At 34.7% G+C, this 16,045-nt stretch overlaps 1 protein-coding gene and 2 pseudogenes across 6 annotated transcripts; 1 reads left to right on the top strand and 2 right to left on the bottom strand.

Annotated features, from left to right (window-relative positions):
- Positions 1-615: 615 nt before the first annotated feature.
- On the top strand, positions 616-3,911 carry LOC129314659 (uncharacterized). Of its 6 annotated transcripts, none has more exons than XR_008594202.1 (3): positions 616-1,376; positions 3,013-3,107; positions 3,775-3,911. XR_008594202.1 is itself a non-coding variant. In XM_054958151.1 (2 exons), the coding sequence occupies exon 1, from the start codon at positions 659-661 to the stop codon at positions 1,340-1,342; it is 684 nt and encodes a 227-aa protein (XP_054814126.1). In that variant the 5' UTR covers positions 616-658; the 3' UTR covers positions 1,343-1,376; positions 3,775-3,910. The 6 variants fall into 6 exon arrangements, 3 of the variants coding, with proteins under 3 accessions (XP_054814126.1, XP_054814125.1, XP_054814124.1); XR_008594201.1 differs by having other exon boundaries at positions 2,393-3,107; XR_008594200.1 differs by having other exon boundaries at positions 2,341-3,107.
- LOC129313252 (NAC domain-containing protein 73-like) lies at positions 3,527-5,020 on the bottom strand (annotated as a pseudogene).
- A 4,866-nt stretch (positions 5,021-9,886) lies between these two features.
- LOC129314296 (receptor-like protein kinase HSL1) lies at positions 9,887-13,413 on the bottom strand (annotated as a pseudogene).
- Positions 13,414-16,045: the final 2,632 nt, after the last annotated feature.

The following is a 16,045-nucleotide window of genomic DNA, read 5'->3' as shown; positions in this document are numbered from 1 at the left end:
GACACACCAGCACACAGTAATTAACAAGAAACTGGGCTGAGAGATGTGAAAGTGAAATCTTTTGTGTATATATATGGATCCAAAAACATTGAAAGATGACATAAACAAAAGAGGAGTGACTGCAATAATAAAAGAAGGCACACATATTCCCAGTCGTACTATATATCTTTGATTTTGTTTTCCCTTTTGGTTACATGATAGGGTGCTCTGTGGGAGTGGGACATCTCTCTCTGTTTTTTTTTTTTTTTGGTTCACCTGGGTATTTAACATGCATGACCGCTGCATGTGCAAGATTCATTATTTCTTTAAATTATATTTTAAATATTATACTTTTATTATTACATAAATAAATTTTTCAAACCCATAAAAAATCATCCATTTCAAATTGATGTTATAAACACCCTTGATAAAAAAAATTGATGTTCCAAACACATGAATTTTTTCTTAAATTAATTTCCTATAAGTTATAAAAAACTAATTAACCCATTATTTTGACCTACATTTAGACATTTTTTCCCTTTGGTATCGTTCGGGCCAAAAATGGGCTCTGTATTTGGGCCTCAAATGGGCCTTACCCATCAAGAATTATCAAGGGCAAGGAACATAATGACGCCGAATCCAGTGGCACGGAACAGGGGAAAGAGGCAGAGTGAGCAGTATGAAGTTCACCGACTCGCCGGTGATCGAGCTCCCGGTCCGTGGCTCCGTCCTCTCTCTCCAGCAAGATAATGGTTCCATCCACGTCGGAACCTCCGTTTGGCCTTGTTCTCTCGTCCTTGTCAAATTCGTCGATCGCTGGGGCCCACCCCTTCCCCCAGACCCCAATACTCCCAACCCTTACTCCGACCTTCTTGATTTCCGATCCAAACGCGCCGTTGAAATTGGCACCGGATGCGGTGTTGCCAGCATGGGCCTCTACCTCTTGGGCCTGTCCGACATCGTCCTCACTGACATAGCCCCTGTGATGCCCGCGCTCAAACGCAACCTTAAAATCAACAGGCCTGTCCTCGGCAAGAACCTAAAGTACTCGACTCTTTATTGGAACAATCTCGATCAAATCAGGGCTCTTAATCCACCCTTCGACTTCGTCATCGCTACTGACGTCGTTTACATTGAAGAATCCGTTGGTCACCTGGTCTCCGCCATGGAGGCGCTCCTCACGGACGACGGCGTCGTTTTGCTCGGTTACCAGTTAAGGTCCCCCGAGGCACACAAGCTTTTCTGGGAACTGTGTGAGGAAGTGTTTGCGATCGACAAAGTTCCTCACGATCACCTTCATCCTGAGTATGCGTATGAGGAAACCGACGTTTACGTGCTGAGGAAGAAGAAAAAACAATTATAGCCACTGTGGAGACCATTACTAGGAAGAATTAGTGGTAAACTTCCACTATTTTTGGATATTAATGTTTCTTGTTAATACATATCACTGAACTACGATCGTAAATTCTCTTGGCAATGTTCTGTGATTCACTGATATAATATTTAGCTTCGAGTGCATAATTTCCTTGCACTTAAACAATGATATTTGATGGTCGTTGATATGTCGGTTTGTTGTCATACTTAATGCTTCGTATCGATCAATCAGATTAATTTATATCCATTCGTTAAACAATGATATTTTATGGTCGTTGAGATGTCGATTTGTTGTTATGCTTAGTGCTTCTTATCGATCAATCAGATTAATTTATATCCATCCGTTAAACTTTCTCTCAACATGTGGGTTTGGATTGATTGTTTCTTATATCTAATAGTGTACATTTTAACATTTTAATTCTTGAATTGAATTGTATCTGGTGTTAAAATTAGATGAAGTAATTGATGAGAACAAGGTTGAAAATTCATGCATGGAGGCTGACTCTGGTATTGATGGCTTGTTGATCAAATAAAACATGGAAACATGCCTCTAAAGCCAAACCAAGCTTGCTCTGATAATTTCACATCCCAGGATTAAGTTGAACTTGAAAGGCATTGTTTTAACCTTTTAAACTATATTGCTAATTATTGTGTTATATGTGATTTTAATCAATTCCGAAGTGAGTGTTTTCACTTATAAAATGTTAGAGAGGTCCATGGGAGGAGAAACTGTGAACTCTGGCTCAGGTGCTTAACAAACTGTTCCATGCTTTGCTACCATCCCAAAAGATTATGGTATTTCTCAATAAAGTCAGACGTAGAAGATTTGCTTCTTTATCAGTTTTATATGTGGGTATAAACTAATTAAAAGTGAATTGATGAATCTGGACTTTGACATGATTATCAGATGAAAATAGCATTAAAAAATTTTGGATTATGTTTGAATTTATTGATCGATGTTGTGATATTGTCAACCCTCAATTGTAGTTGGAAATTGTCAAAACATGCCATTACGTATTGTTGATAAGCTGGTATTCAGGGAAGGTGGAACTACATGATCCCAGGCTTCTGTTCAATTATGGAACTTTGTGGGACTTGCTAAAAATTTCTTTATTTTGTCTACTATGAAAGAGATGCCGGGATTTTCTAATGCTGGATTGCTGCACATCAATGGTAAAAGGCCATTTTTCTATTCAAGGATGTTGATTGCAAGAAGAAAAGGCATTGAAATTTTGTGTGTCTGGGAACCCTCGACTTCAGGAGTGTGGTTATACAGTCCAATTCACGAGTCACGCGTGGAAGCTGTTCTTACAGAGAATTAATCGATAACATCTGAGAAAATGTCTTATTTATATTATTTACAGAATTAATATGCCTAATCAAGTTGATGTGAATGTGTTTTTAGGTTTTAGGAATCAATGGTGAAGGAATAATTTTCTTCACTACTCTTGAACCAGATGTTCTCTGTGGTGGGTCAAATGAACCAGATCTGCTCTTGAACCCTGATTGATTTAGGTGTTGTGGCAGATGAGACAAAAGAAACCAAATCACGAGTCAGATCTGGTTTAAACTTTAGATGATTTCATTATTTGGCATCGTAGATTCCATGCAAATATAAAATGAATGCGATTCTGTGTTTGAACAGCTTGGAGTTCATAGTTTCAGGGTTTGAGAGAAGAACGAATGCAATAGAGGGTCGAAAGAAGAAAGTGAGTGGGAGGCAAGAGATGATGATGATGATGTCTCAAATTATGGTACTTGGATTATAATAAACTATTTGAGGTTGATATATAGTCAGATTATTTTGACTTGCCGTTACTGCATGTCTTCTTAATGTAATATACATATTTACTGCAATTACACTATCATAATCATAGTTATCCACTCAACAACATAATTAATCTTTAAAAGTTATACAAAAATAATAATATTTTGGAAACTTGGACCTAAAGCTTCAAGTGAAAATGGCATATTATCTGTGGCTGATGACCACTTGAGGTGCCAGCCATATTTGTTTAGTTTAATGGTTTAGCAATCGCCCAAGGCAAGGACGCGATGACGATAATACTTCTTCTGACACTGTACAAGCCATCGTGTGTGGGTGTGTAACAATGAATTAATAATAACTTAAAGATTGTTGCACACTTGCACTTTCTTCATTAACATTAAGGATCATGATACACATAGTCAAGTAATAATTTGATATAATTACAGGGATTGAATCCTGATATGCTTTCAATTAGAAAACATGAACTGATTTCAACGCCAGATTATACTTCTAGAATAGATTAAAGTATAACCCTAGCTAAATTATTTCTTCAGTGAGAGATTATATATATATATATATAAAATAATTTGTCATAATTGTAATCGGGATACCTCTTCAGCTGTGTCATATCTTCTCCTCGCATGTTCAAGCAGTGAAAGTAGATTCATCATCATGAGCTGGAAAATGAGAAGATCTTTGTTGGCCGGCTTGATCAAATGATATGAAGGCAGAGTTATAGTAATCAAGGAAGCCATTATTGTTCTCGTGATTATGAACGCAGACTCCGTGAAGATGAAGATGATGATGCAGAGGTTGTAGTTTCAGAAGCAAACAGTGTCGAGGTTGAGTCTGATAGAAAACCTTGGAGACGACGAACTCCCCGTCCTTTTCCTCTTGGTTGGATCCGAGGTGGTACTGGTGCATCACCCAGTTGGTCTTCTTTGGCATAGTTGGCGTAAAGTACGAGGATCTTCTTGAAGCCTTTCAACTTGCCATTCATGAAGACTGGTCTAGTCTTTGCCTGTTTTGTGCCACCTTGTCTCTCTTCCTTCTGCTTCTGATGAGTTCACCTTTCTCCTTTTTCTTGTCCCCATCGTGTATGCTTTTGATGGCCTGTGAAAGAAATGTCGGATCAGGCCATCTTTTCTAATTCCTGCATGCACCATATAGTGCATATGTCACATCCCATGTCAATTTACTCTACTGTAAAGAATATCAGCTGTAAATCTTGACAGGAATATAAATTGTAGTTTTTATAATTTGGCTGAAAATCAATCTGTTCCTCCCCGTGAAATATTGAAGTGTACATGTCATTCAATATTCTTGCGATTTGTTTAGTAACTATCAAAGTAACATGCATGTTGTACTTAATTTAAAAATTGGAAGCTAACAAGAATATAGCCTGTTTCTTTTTCTTCTATTCGTGTAAACGAGTTTGATCGAAAGAAACCAATTTGTAATAAAAGTCTATTAAGGAAGCTGGTCTGGAAATCGATCATGATATATAGAAGAAGAAGATCATCGAAGAGACCTGGAAGCTTATGGGGATGAGTAGAGCAGATTCCATTTTGGGCCTCAAGAGTAGGAATGAAGTCATTGATGAAAGGATGAAGCTTGTGAATATCAGACCTCACCTTGGCTTCTGGATGTTGTAAGAGCTCTTGATCACTCGGATCAAACTTCACTCCCGCTGGCAGCCCTCGTAGCTCATTTATTCCTGATCCCTATGTTCCATCTCTTCTCTTCATTCATTAACTGATCAGTAAAACTAAGAACAGAGGAATTGTGTGTGTGTGTGTGTGTGTGTGTGTGTGTGACATGAGCCTGGTCGTTGATATGATGGCCACACGAAGGACAAGTCGGTCTGTCAACAATACTGATATTGCTTTGCTGAGTCATATTTCGAAAGATTCAATTCCATTTTAATTGGAATATATATATATATATATGTCCTCTCTTCTTGTTTCCCTCTTCTGCTAACTTGTAAACCATACAACAGAATCTAAAGAAGAATAGAGTGAGGGGGTGTAATTATATCTATCTCAGAATAAAACTAGAAGTAAAGATTAAATTCTCTCTCATTTTTTTGGTAGGACTTTTCTTTTTGACTAAAGACTGAAGAGAATGTTTCAGTCCTTCCCTAACCTCTCTCCTTTCTATTGCTAGAAAACGTTGTTGTAGTTATTGTGTGTGTCAAAAGAAGTCTCACATTGCCCAAATGAAGAGAGCTCTTAATGTATAAATATTAAGGAATGAAATGAGTTAATAAAATGGACTTAGAGAAAAAGTGAGTTCACATGCATGATACAAGCCAACTTAAGACAGTTGTAGTTGAAAATAATTGATTTGCCTCCCATGCAAGTTAAATAGACATTGGGTTCTTTTTATTGAATTATTTTTACAAAAAATAAATAATTATTTATTTAAACTAGCTTACCAAAAAATCTTGTTTTTTGATTGATTAAAGTTTGAATTCAAGCCTTAAACATTTTCTGTCCGTTAAGCAAATTCTTAAACGGATTTTGTTATTTTCATCACGCATTTGTCCCTTAATAGCTCCAGACAATTATTTAATAGTGATTTATGTGTGTGTAACCGAGGGTTAATGGTGGTTTATTTCGGTGATTAAATTCCAACATTCATGTCCAAGATCTAGGCCTATATATGGGCATGCATGTGGACTGAATTTTTTTTGCTTGGCTCTTGAGTTTTCAAGCTTATTCTTTCCTCCTCTCCGCCTTCTATTCTATGCTAATTTCTCTAAGTTATCTTGCTAGTGTTTGCTGTTCTGTTGCCTTGCTTGTTCACAAGACAAGCTTATTTAATTTTGGGAAGTTGCCGATCTACTATATAAATGTGTCAGAATAATTTTTAAAGATAGTATCCTTTAAGATGATTCAAGCTTCATTTTCCTACCCGCCGCCAATAGATGTGTGGGCGTGTGAGAGAGAGAGAGAGAGTGAGAGAGGTCGGGCCTCGAAGCTCTAATCAGAGAATGAATGTTAATGTATACAGAGAGCTAACTAGCAATATGGAACTATAAAAATAAATGAAAAGGATCGCTTTGATGTCACGTATTGTTTGTCAACCTTGCATGGAAGCTTGTAGAATAGGTTATATTTTTGTCCTACTTGCCCTTACTAACGCTCGATGGATGATGAGCTTTCGGCTTGCTATTTGTTTTTAATCTTCACATGCATCTTAAAATTCAGCCATTAATTGTTTGCTTATAATTAATATAATGTCGTGTTTAACACCATAATATTCATATTTCACAATACAATGACAAGATGCCAAACATGTCTGTTCTATTTTGAAAACAGAAATGGTTTTGAAGTTTGAAAGAAACAGTCAGAGGGATATATTAGTTGAGTGGGATTGGGGCAATCTAACTTGCATGAACAAACACCATGAATGGTTAGAATTCAGGTCTCATGTCGTGTTGGAGTGCAGATAAAGCTAAACTGTAATAACCAGAACGAAGTCGAAGAAGAAGATGATGTAATAACCATAAAATCCATTCCTTCAAGTAAACTTGTCATGCATTGCAAGAAAGCTCTGTACTTCTCTCTGGATTTTCATACTTACTTTGACTGTATAAAACCGCCATGCCAATGTATATATATATATATATATATATAGATTAATGGTGACACAAAAACTTATTTGCTGCCATGTGGCAGAGGCAAAGGTGTCAATTATTGGTGGAGGACAGAGACAAAAAGACATGCTTTATTAAACCCTTGCATTGGAATAGAATGTGATCATGATGATAATTTTGATTCGTTGCTGCTAAAAACTGTTCCTCGTACTGGTATGGTTGTTTTGTTACGTAACTTCTAATTTGACAAGTGTTATCAAACTGACATGGAAACATAGAGATTTTGACAAGAGCAAGAGGCACAATTTAACGAAGAGAAATCCAATAATGGTTTCTTAACTTCTAAAAGCATTTTTCTGTTCATAAAAATTAATTAAGATATGCAACAGCATAAATAAAAATTTGATCTATCCATTTGCCCTCAATACCAGTGAACCATGATGTGGTATTGGCACACATTTTTAATTTTTAAAGTGACTATAAGAAGTAAAGTCTGTTGTCAAATAAAAATTATTTTTCTGTGAGATATTAAGGATAAATGGTATGCCTCTTCTAATTAACTTGTTATGTAAAATTTTGAATTTTTTTTAAAATATTATATAGATATTTTATCCTCTGAGAATTTATGCAAAATGTTTACCATAATTCTACCTCTCCTCAGAATTAAATCATGACTACGTCCCTACTTAATATTCCAGAAAAGATTGGCCTTTGCCGGGTATCCTTCTTATCCATATCAATAATAATAATCATCGGACATCCGTACGGTATTGGACTCTTTGATTTTCAAGGTGTTAAATTTAAAAAAAAATAACTAAAAAGGTCATTCTTTTGAGTGGTTATTAAAGATAAAATGTAATGTTAGCAAGTCATTTTTAAGGAGTTATGAAAATGGTAAAATTATTATAATAGTACGTATAACAGAAAAATGTATTTTTATTTTGTTTAGATACATTTCAATTACACTTTCCGAGTTTAAAAATGGTTGCACTTAAAAGTAACACTGTTTTTTTTATTTCGATATTATTTATTTCAAATAACAGACGGATTAGAAAATTGATAAAATTTGATCACATGTCGCAACATTTTAGGCCCTTGTGAGGCCCTTTTATCTATTTTTGGTGCAAGACGCAGCACTGTTTATTTTCCTTTGTCATAGTTTGAACATTGGGCCTTTTGTAAAACCCGAAATCCAATCTCAAAATCTTCGGACAAAAAATACCAATTTCTTTCCAGTGTTGAATGCAGATCCGTATGGTATACACTCCCCTTGTTTTAAAAATATAAAATATTTTTTAAAGAGTTTGATGTTAAAATATATAAAGTATTTTTATTCTTTTAAAATATAATCACTATCTTTTTTTTTAAAGTACCCTTTATTGATAATAACTTTATATTTATTATAGGGTGTTTAATAGAGGTAAATATAAAAAGATAAGATTAATTTAAAAATAGATAACTATTTTATTAGCGGATAAAATTCGATTAAAAATATCTAATATTTTTTAACGAAGAAAGTATATATAATTTTTTTTGGGCCAAAGAGATCCGTATAGTATAATACCTAAATTATGTTGCCCAATAAATTATTAAAACATGTCTCTCTCTTTTTTTCCCTGGGTAATCACTCAAACTAGAACTCTTTGATATTTGAAATGTATTAGAAACCAATTCATTTAATATACTCCATCCATTTTATGTTGTGAGACACTTTCAATCATATTGAAAAAACAAAAAAAAATGATAGTTATTCATTAAATATGTTTTAAAATAAAAAATTTTAATTTTATATATATTAAAAATAGAAAGAGAGACATGCAGCATACAATATGCCTTAAAATTAAATTTACAATAAGAATAAAATTGAAAAGTAGTAATAAACAACCCTCCATTAAAAAAGTAAATCATTTTGTAGAGGATTCTCATGCTCTAAAACAATACTCCCCGATATTCTTTATAAATTATTTTTACAAATCTCGTCAATGTCAATATAAAAAAAAGTAAGAGGAATAAAAAGTATATAAAATTTTAAATATACCTTTATATAGTAAATTTAGATGTCATGTTACTTTTTTTCTCTCATAAAAGATAATTTTAAAAATATTTTTTAAATATTACTTAAAAAATTACATCATAATTTATAAATGAGATTAAATAATTTTTTTAAAATGTGTCTTGTAAATGATAATAGAAAGAATAAAATGCAAGCCACCTCTTAAAATGTGTAGAACTTAAAATAACATGTTTCCCCGAGACACCCTTCATAATATTCCGTCTAGTTTCAAATATGAATCACTTTTAATTATTTCACTAAAACCAATGATACCAAACGCAGCCTGGGTTTAACAGCATTCCCTGACATGCGTGAGAAAGTAGGCGAAGGCTGAAGAGTGAGCTACAGTATACAGAACAGGGTAACGCGCATGTGGTGAAGGGCACAGAGAACGTGAATTGGATTCTCTGTTCTTTTTTCTTTTGAGGCCATGCTTCCCTCAGTGGTGGATCCAAGCCTTTGCTGAGGCACCAGCCCAGCTTTTCATTCTTCCTCACAATAAACATAATAAAAAAACATTGTAATTTTTTATGTGAGCTTCTTCTTCTTTTTCAATCACCAGTTTAGTTTTGATTCAAAACAATTCAATCCTGATTGTTTCTTAATTCAAAATAACTTGATTCTTATGTTTTTTTTATTCAATATAATCCAGTTATTATAATTCCCTAATTCAATAAACAAACACAACTAAATCGTACTAAGTTCAGTTCAGAAATTAAATGGATAATTGAAAGCAAGCTGAAGGACGAAAACTTATATTATTTCAAATATTAAACATTTTATATTTATTAATTAATGAACCTAGTTGAAATTTAAAATGAAAAACAAAACAAAAAAGGCTACTCCGCGCTAAAATAAATTAAGACCGAGAACTAAATTTAAAAAAAAAAATTCAGATGTCATGTTTCAGTTCTTAAACTTTTTTTTTTTGTCCTCTTGAAAAAAAAAAAAACTGGTGATTAATCCACTCTAAAATATTATCTAAAAAAATGTTTCTGATAAAGACAATATTTCGCATTAAAAAGAAAACAAGGACACATACCTAATTATGTAATCACATAAATTATTCAAAATTATTTCGCCAGCGTAGGGTAGTGACAGTAGAAAAATCTAAAGGGATAGCAACAACAAATTTATTCGTGGTAGAAATAGACGGCAGGAGCAGATGCCATTTGTGATTATAGATAACTTTCCTCTGCATGAATCCATTGGCGTCAAGCTAAATACATACTTTTCTGCAAATATAATAACATACAACTGATAACAATTGAGACAATATGCCACCACTGAAATTTGGAACTCTCTCCTGTCATTTCTTACACTTGATTTTTCACCTACAGTTACCTAATTCTTTTACTACAATGTTCCCGAAGATCTTCAGCCGAATGGAAAATTTGAACCTCACTTTGATTTTGAGGCATTTAGATGGTTAGACTATGCTTCACAGGCTTCTTCGTGGTAGTAAGGGGAAAGTTTTCCGTCCCTCTTCACACTTCTGGATTTGGAATCTGCAGAAGCTTCCTGCATCATTTTCACCACGCGACGCATAGAAGGTCGAGTTATAGGAAGACAGCTTGTGCAAAGAAGCCCTATACTGAGTACCTTGCTGATTTGTTCCTTGTATTTGGAATCAAGACATGGATCAATCACTTGGTCTGCTCCTTTCTGGTTCAATGTTGTGGAAACCCACTTCACCAGATTTTCTTCTCCGTATTCTGAACCAATGGGGGGTTTCCCAGTGACCAGTTCAAGAATAACCACGCCAAAGCTATAAATATCACTCTTTTCATTTACCCGAAGAGTATATGCATACTCTGTAACAGATTGAGTCATAACAGATCATTAGTGTTTGAATTTTGGAGATATTGCATACGCAGCTAACAGTTTAGCAGGCTAAAGAATGAAGCATGCTCTAAAAGAACAGAACTGAATTGGAATCCTAAACTTAGCTAAAGAATTCAACTTGATCTAAAGAATGCGAAGATGGTTAGACTAAGTTCACAAACCTGGTGCAATGTAGCCATACGATCCGGCAATGACAGACATGGATTCTCCGCCTTGGCTGACCCCTCTGAACATTTTGGCTACTCCAAAATCTGCAACTTTCGCCCCAAACTCTCCATCTAGCAATATATTGTTAGACTTCACGTCCCTGTGAACAATGGGTGGGACACAATCGTGGTGCAGATAAGAAAGTCCCTCAGCAGCATCAATGGCAATTTTGTATCTGGTTGGCCAATCCAACAAGCTTTTCTTGCTACCGTGCAGTATGTCAGCCAAGCTTCCATTTGGCATATATTCATAGACTAGAAGCTTGCTATCTCCAGTGTTGCAGCAACACCATAGCCTAACAATATTCTTGTGTCTGATCTTTCCCAATGTCTCGACTTCGACTTCGAATTCATCTTTCTCAGGACCAACACTTCCGTCTTCTTTCTTAGTTGCCCTCCAGAGTTTCTTCACTGCCACTACCTCTCCATTACTAAGCACTACTTTGTAGACCTTCCCAGATGCTCCGCTCCCAATGACATTATCTTCACTCAGCAATTTAACAATCTCAAGCTCGCTGAATCCATACCTGTGAAACGACCTCCACTTTGACATGTTAAATCCTTTTCTCAATTTCTTGAAGTTTCGGTATTTAAAGTAAAACCATGCAACCCCAACAACAAATACAATACCAGCAAGTACAAATATTGACCGGAAAAGCCACATATATTTCCGGTTCTTACTTTCACCATAGTTTGGACAACGTCCGTAGAGATCACCACAGAGGCCTTGATTCCCTAGGAAACTCTTTCTGTAATTCTCGTTATCATAAAGAAAAGGAATGTTCCCCGAAAGATGATTGTACGACAAATTCAGCGAATTGAGCTTCAAATTTTGCAAATCGGGTGGAATTTCACCACATAACTGATTGCTAGAAAGATCAAGATAATTGAGCACAGGCAAGCTCCCTATTTCCCTTGGAATATTCCCGTCGAGCATATTGGTTGCCAAGTTAAGCTCATTGAGCTTATTCAGTTCACTTAGTTCTGCAGGTATTGCTCCGGAAAGTTTATTGTCACTGAGATCAAGCCTTCCCAACTGGCTCAGCTTGAATATACTTGCCGGAATCTGACCGGAGAAACTATTGTGGCTGCCATCAAATTCAACAAGATTATTCAAAGATCCAATCTCATCAGGAATCGAATCAGAAAATTGGTTGTTCGAAATTTCTAGCTGTGACAGATTACGAGCACCAGATATTTCACTGGAAATTTGCCCAGATAGAGAATTATGAACAAGCTCCAGAAAATACACACGAGGTAGACCCCAGAAAGCATCAGGAACTTTGCCTGAGAGATTGTTATTCCTCAGTCGAACCCTGTTTAAGCTCGTGCACTTTCCCAGACTCTGAGGAATTTTCCCAGAAAATGAATTGTAAATCAAAATCAAGGCAACCAACCCGCCTCGTTCACACAAAGTCTCCGGTATTTCACCAAAAAACTGATTGTATGAAACGTCAAGAATCATCAGGTGCGAGTTATTACCAAGAGCACTCGGCAACCTCCCTGTAAGCGTATTGTTATACAATTTGAGCTCCTGCAAATTCGGAGATAGAGCTATACTCTCTGGTAAAGGCCCCACAAGTTGATTGTCGTTCAAATTGAGAGATTCGAGCTCCAATCGGCACAGCTCATCAGGAATCGTCCCAGTCAACATGTTCGCTGACGCATCGAAGCGTCTCAGATTCGTCAAGTTTGACATTCCCACAGGTAACTTGCCGGAGAGTGAGTTCTGATAAAGCTCAAGTTGAACGAGGCCCTTCATCCCCACAATGATTCCGGAATAGACCCATTGAGTCGGTTCAATGACAAGTCCAGGTTCCAGAGCTTGGTGAGACGACCCAAAGATGCCGGAATCGAGCCCACGAAGTTACACGAAGTGAGCCATAGTTCCTCAATGTTCGTCATGTTACCAAATTCAACAGGTATAGGATTCGGAGCAAATGTGTTATAAGCAAGTCGAAGAACTCTGAGGGAAGAAATGTTACCCAGAGAACTAGGTATTGTCCCATCCAGCAGATTATAAACGAGTATAAGCGATTCCAGTCGCTGGAACTGACCAAAAGACACCGGAACATCGCCGGAGAGGTTATTGAAAGAGAGGTCCAGATGCAGAAGACTTGGAATCTGCGAGAGCGTGTGCGGGATGGGACCGACGAGGGCGTTCTGAGAGAGATTGAGAGACTGAAGACGACTGCACTTGGAGATATCGGCGGGAAGAGAAGAGTTGATCAAGTTGTTGTAGAAGGAGAGGAATGTGAGAGAGGGGAGGCGGCAAAGGATGGTGGGGAAGGGTCCCTGGAGCTGTGCGTTGGGGAGGTTGAGAGAAGTGACGTCGCCGGAGTGACGGTCGCAGGTGACGCCGGTCCAGTTGCAGGGCGTGGCGTCACGGAGGTGCCAGTTTGAAAGCGTGTTGTAGGGATCCGAGAGTTGAAGCCTGGCCTTGTGAAGGAAGAGACCGTCCTGAGTTAGAGAGAGAGTGGAGGGAAGAGGAGAGAGGAAGAGGAGTAGGAGGAGGAGGAGCATGGTGGTGGGATGAGAGAGGCCCTTCTTCGTGTGACTAGATTCTGGCGCAAGGTGGAGTGAAATTTGATGAGACCAGAATCGCATGTAGCCATACTATAGCCATGCGTTTGGAATTTTGGATATTTTTACTGTAAAATTTGTTGGATGTCTTATTTTAAAATGTACTTCATCTATCATAAATTATAAATATTTTTTAAAAAAATTTTATATATTAAAATTTTTATTAAATATACTTAATAATTTTATTTTTAAAAAATAAAAAATATATTTTTAAAAATTTTATTTATTTATCATATTAAAAAGAGGAGATAATTTTAAAACATTGAATATGCTATAAAAGTATTTTATAATTTATAAGTGTTATTTATCTCTATTTAATGAAAATCACACCGGTGAATTTATAAAATATTTTTAAATAAAACCATGCACATCAATAAAATTTATTTAATACTCCATTCGTTTAAATCAATAAAATTTATTTAATATTTTATTCGTTTAAAAATATAAGATATTTTTTAAAAAATTACATTTTAAAAATATAAAGCATTTTTAATCTTTAAATGTGTAATTATTATCTTTTTTAGAAAAAAATGTCCCTATTAATAGTAAATTTATATTTATTATAGAGTATTTAATAGAGATAAATATAAAAATATAGGGTTAGTTTGAAAGTAAATAATTACTTTATTGAATGTAAAATTTTGTTAAAAATGCCTTATATATTTGAACGAATTAAGTATACTTTATGATTTTATTTTTTAAAAAATATAAATTTTTAAAAATATCATCCATTTAATATTTAATTTATAAAATTATATTAAAAATAGAAAATATAATAAAAAGTAATATTGAAAAAGATTGTTAGTAATTTTTTTTATTAGAGTATTTTATATTTTGATATATTAATTTTCTTAAAAACATGTCTTGCAAATGGGGACAGATTTTACATCTTTGGAATTTGGATTTTTCAAATCTAGTGGCGCATCCTGGCGTGAGAAAGAAATAAACAATAATAGATCCCACTTCTACTTCTGTCCGTTTTTGTTACTCTTCTTCGTGGTGGGGGGACGGATGAAAAAGAGGTTTTCTTAAAAGTTAAAAGCATATATATTATGAAATTATTATTATAACATTAAAATATAAATTTCTGAATTGCGACTTCGAATTTACAAATGGCTGTTTAGACAGAAAAGTCCTCAACTGAATTTATTCTATCAACAAAAAATTAGAATTCAAACCATCTAACTGTTCTATGTTTGTTCTAAGATAACAAAATAAATAAAAATTCTTTATTTTCACAGTCCAATGGCTCTTTTGATTTTTAAAAAAAATACATCAATATACCCATTCTTCTACATAATATAATATAAAATAGCTAATTGTGAGGATTCAAAACAAAAATCATCAATCCGTCTATGGAAAAAACTTTTCCTTTATCAAGTATCAGGATGAATTCGGCCAAAAAAATTAGATTGAGAGAGAAGCATCATTCTAGAAAAACAAAATACTACTCTGTTGACTGTAGTTAGAAGAAATCCACGTGTTTATGGCCAATCCATAATAGAACGGAGAACATCCACTAGTTAGGATTATTGATATGTCTCTTTTCCTTCGACAATGGTTAATTAAGTTAGATGTAATTTAAAAAAAAAAAAGTTAAGATTATTGACAACAAGAATCAATAATCCATTTATGGGTTCCCATATCAAGTACCGATACTTTGATTCCTAATTTATAAGACTCTTTATCATTTAAGATTGTAAAATATTTATGAAAAAATCACATATATTAATAAAGCTTATTTAATATATTTAATAATTTTATTTTTAAAATACAAATATGATTCATTTAATACTTCATTTATAAAAAAATATTAAGAAGAGATAATATAATAAAAATAATTATATTAAAAATATCTTAATAAAATATTACTAGAAGAGCATCTTCAATAAATAGGATGCAAGCATCGACAATTAAAAAAAAAAAAGGTGCAAGCAGAAAAATCAGCCATAGCGTGGCAGTGCAGAGAGAGACAGTCAACTACGCGGTCAACCTCTCCACTTAGATATACCCTGCACAAAAAACATGACTTGGAGTCACTTCTCTGTGTTGATTTACAATATTTCCCATCTCCAAGACCCAAGCATGTAAGGGATTATGAATTATGAGAGCTACACGTTGCATCTTCTCTAACATCACTTGTGGTTACTTGATGGACTCAGTTCTCTTCTCACCCAATTTTTAAGGTTAAATTCTCCTCTAATTGCCTCGCTAACCTTGCACATAAATTCGATCTTTCATCCCTTTATGTTTGATTTCATGTTGGAAACCGCAAAAATCACGATTGATTTCAGTTAAATACAAGTTTTTTCTAATAAAAGACTGAATACACACTGGATAGATTTCCTAGCCTTCGAAACTGAACGTGCAGTGCATGGTAAGAGTACCATGCTTCCTTAACATTACCCGTGGTCATGTCCACATAAGTTCAATTCTCTTCTTCACCAAATCTCTGTATCATTATCAGAATTAAATTAGATTCGTCGGCTCGGTCCTAATCAATTATTTGAGATCGGTAAAAAGTGAATCAGTTAATAATCAATTCTTTTATTTTAAAAAATCAATACCCCAAAATTGTGTCATTCTGTACTTTTATTTGTCTCGTGGTTGATTTTTCTTTAATGTGATATGTATAT

Source organism: Prosopis cineraria, unplaced genomic scaffold (genome assembly GCF_029017545.1).
Source record: "Prosopis cineraria cultivar Desert tree isolate PC_DT_omini unplaced genomic scaffold, ASM2901754v1 PC6, whole genome shotgun sequence".
In the NCBI taxonomy this organism is placed as follows: Eukaryota; Viridiplantae; Streptophyta; class Magnoliopsida; order Fabales; family Fabaceae; genus Prosopis; species Prosopis cineraria.
This window is presented reverse-complemented; position numbering and strand designations above follow the sequence as displayed.

What these genes read in the sequence shown, in the direction of transcription:
- LOC129314659 (XM_054958151.1), top strand. Translation starts at nt 659, where the DNA reads ATGAAGTTCACCGACTCGCCGGTGATCGAGCTCCCGGTCCGTGGCTCC.